The following is a 3367-nucleotide window of genomic DNA, read 5'->3' as shown; positions in this document are numbered from 1 at the left end:
TGCCCGGGAGCCCGCGGGGAGGCCGCGGCCAAGTCGGGGCCCGGTCCCCACGGATCTGAAGCCTGTCCCGCGCGCCCCGGACCCCTCCCTGCCGCGTTCGCCGCAGAAGCCGACTTCGAACTCGGGAGCGATCTTCTCTGGCAGCGCGCGGGAGGATGCGGCTCCCAAGATGCACCTACCGCACACCTGGGCACCGCCTGCCCCCGAGGGCGGGGGCGCGGCCCTTTGTACTGGCCTCCGAGCACGGCACGGGGGCACTTGCACCCAGCGGCAGCGTGGCTGGGCCCAGGGCCGGGCGCCACCAGCTTCTGCACCTTCGTGGGTATCCAGGCGCCACCCCTATGTGTCACCAACTCCAGAATGACTATTTGTCGAACAGGCTCAGGGACAGAACCTTTGAATCTGGAAATCCGGGTGACGGGGGCTTCTCGGCTCCCCAAGCTCCTGAGGCTCATCTGGCCTGTGGGAACAACCCAGCCCAGCAAGTGCCCTGTCTGTGTCCACACACCGGTGCTGATAGGAAGCCAGCACCCCTGCGCCCCCGCCCCCCTCCTCGCAGTGTTGGGGTGGCTTTAGCTGTGCGAGGTCTGCCTTTCCTACACTCTTCTGGAATGTTTACCCCCCACCTTCTGACCTTGGGTGTCCACAGAACCAGTCTGCTCTCTCCTTCATAGGTAGCTTTCTAAATACTCGAAGGCAGCCATGTAACGCTGTCTGCCTGCCACCCCTCTTTTTAGCACAATTAAATGCATCCGAGACCAGCTCCCAGGTGCTTTCCCCGAAGACCCTCCCCCACTCCCACCCCAGGCCCTCCTGTGCACCCCCCTCCTCTCCAGCCAGCTGCGCTTGGGGCCAAGGAGGTCCGTGCAGGCCGGCCTGGGACTCCGCGTTGAAGAGATCACACGAGAACCGGCTTTTTCTGAACCGAATCTTGCTTGCAGACATGGAGTCCACAGGCTGCCCCCTGAATTTGACCCTGAAAGTGGAGGAACAGGAAGAGGAGATTCAGAGCCGGGCACTGGAGAGTGGCCCCACGGACACGCAGAAAGTCCGGATCTGCGCAGAGGGCGGATGGGTGAGTAAGTGAGCAGGAGGGGGGGCCACACCTGGCGGGAGGGCCCGGCCTGGGGGGCCAGGCTGTGGTAGGCCTCCTCCCAGGCAGACAGGAAGTAAAAATAGCCCGGCCAAGGCCTGGGTTTGCATTCCTGAGAAAAGTGTGCTGTGAGGCAGGGAGGCGCTGGTTACCTGGTTACCTGGTTACCTGAGCAGTCCCGGCAGCCCCTGCAGCTTGCCGTGGGCAGGATGGGGAGGCCAAGGGGCCACAGCCCGGTCTCTCCCGCACCCCGGGTCCCCTGCACCCTGCTCAGTGCCAGGCACGTTGTTGACACCACCTGTATGCTTGCTGACCTGTGTTAAAGAAAAAAATGACTCTGACGTGGTGATAAGGACTCTGTTGAGGACTGTTGTCAAGACTGTCACAGTAGGGAACAGAGAGATTGGGCCACACACGAATCCAGTAAAGACAAGTGGGGATTCTTAGCCAGGAGGCGGAGAGGAGGGACCGGTGGATGGACGAGCACCTAGAGGAGACGGTGGGGTCCGGGGACTTACTGAAGGCCGGCCGGCTGGGGCGGTCAGGGGTCCCGGGCGTGGGGTTCTCCCTGACTTACCAGCACTCTTGCTGAAACTGGGCTGATCGGGCCGGGGACAGGGGCGGAGCCCAGAGGGAGGCTCAGAGGAGCCTGACTCAGGTGTGAGCAGAGGGAGAGTCTGTCACCTGTGGCTGGTGGAAGGGGGAACCTCGTTAAACGGGCCTGAGGGGTGCTGGGCTGACGTGAGAGCTGCATCTCTAGCTCTGGACGGAGGGGTGGGGCTGGGAGGCAGCTGGGAATACGGAGCGTAGCCACACAGAATAGTGTGAGAGAATTGGGGTAAACTTGTAAAAAAGAGTCAATGCAACAGATATTTATAGCTATAATTAGGTATAATTATTTGCAGTACTTACTGGACTCCACAATAATTGGGTATGAGTGGTAAACATTTTAAATAAGCAACAGATTGACATTTCTCTACTTAGTTTTTCTTTGCTTGTGAACGTTATCAGTCTACAGACTATACTTTGTTTCCGGCGAGAGATCAGTATTCACAGAGCCTTGATTCTCCCGGGTCATCCAGTCCAGCCCCCCGCCCACGTGAGGGAACTGGGGTGCAGAGAGCTTATCCACTTCGCCCCCGGGGTACGCATGTGCTCTGACGTTGGTTCTTAAAAAGCCTCCTGAGCTGGACTTGCTTGTGTGTTTTGCTGTGTGTCTGCTGTACCTCAATAAGAGCAAACACACCAGCAGGCTCTGGTTCACCGGCCCCGCTGTGGAGGCCACACTGCTCCGGTCTCTTCTGTGTTCTCCGCCCACCTGTCCAGCTGGGTGACTCAGGAGGGCAGGAGTCAGTCTTCTGTAGCTCGGAGCCCCGGGCTTGGAGGCTGACCTGGCCCAGCCAGAATGAGTGTGTAGGGACGGTGAGAAAGGTACAAGGTGAAGACCACGCTCCGCTGAGAAAGGACGAGGTGACAGGAGCTGGAGGAGGGGGTGGCCTTGGTGGCCTCCGGGCGCTCTGCCGTCCTCCCACAGTTAGTGAGCATCCCGTCTGGTGGAGCTGCTGGTCTCATGAGGAAGACAGAGAAGGGAGCGTAATTGCTAGTACAGTATTCGGGGTGCAGTGGGGGCGTGTTAGTTTGGGGGTGTGGCCTTCAGGCCGGACCACTCAATACCCGGACCTGGTATTGAGCGCTGGGCAGTTTTGCCCCTAGCTCCCTCCCCTCCTGGGGACATTTGGCCAAGTCCGGAGATATCTTTGATTCTCGTGACTTGGGGTCGGGGCTGGGGCATGGGACATCCTTCTGGCTTCTCCTGGGTAGAGGCCTGGGCTGCTGCTACATACCCCTGGTGCCCAAGACGGCCAGCATCCAAGAGTTCTCTGGCCCCGTGTCAGCCCAGGCTGGAAAACCCTGCTCCAGGGCAGTAGGCTAGGGGAAGAGATGTGTGCTTTCGTCGTAGAGAGCCGAGTGAGCGTGATCGGTGACGGCGCTGGCGTGTGAGCGCCACGCTGTGCACGAGGACAGCGTTCCCTAGGGGGTTGGAGTAGACACACAGGTCCGAGTAGAGAAACGGAGACAAGGACTTTGCCCGAGCCCTAGTGGTGCGTGGACCCGGCCGAGAGGGCGGGACTTGTGTTCCGGGGGGGCAGAGGGGCAGCTCCCGATGAGGGGAGGGGACAGGCCCTCTGAAGTGGCAGGACAGCCAGTCTCGCAGCCCGTTTTGTCGGCCAAGGGAGAGGGACTATAAATAGGTATGGCCTAGATCTGGAGCTT

General features: G+C 60.2%; 1 protein-coding gene across 4 annotated transcripts in view; it reads left to right on the top strand.

The window, feature by feature from the left end:
* Nucleotides 1-11: 11 nt before the first annotated feature.
* POGK (pogo transposable element derived with KRAB domain) overlaps nt 12-3367 on the top strand; it is an 11308-nt gene continuing 7952 nt past the window's right edge. The window contains exons 1-2 of one of the 4 annotated variants that reach the window (XM_023519928.1): nt 12-318; nt 942-1075. In XM_023519928.1, coding sequence (XP_023375696.1) covers nt 156-318; nt 942-1075 — 297 coding nt within the window. In that variant the 5' untranslated portion in view covers nt 12-155. Of the gene's footprint in view, nt 675-941; nt 1076-3367 lie in introns of those variants that run through there. The other 3 variants (XM_023519929.1, XM_011374201.2, XM_023519930.1) reach the window with 3 other exon arrangements.

This window comes from Pteropus vampyrus, unplaced genomic scaffold (assembly GCF_000151845.1).
Source record: "Pteropus vampyrus isolate Shadow unplaced genomic scaffold, Pvam_2.0 Scaffold241, whole genome shotgun sequence".
In the NCBI taxonomy this organism is placed as follows: domain Eukaryota; kingdom Metazoa; phylum Chordata; class Mammalia; order Chiroptera; family Pteropodidae; genus Pteropus; species Pteropus vampyrus.
This window is presented reverse-complemented; position numbering and strand designations above follow the sequence as displayed.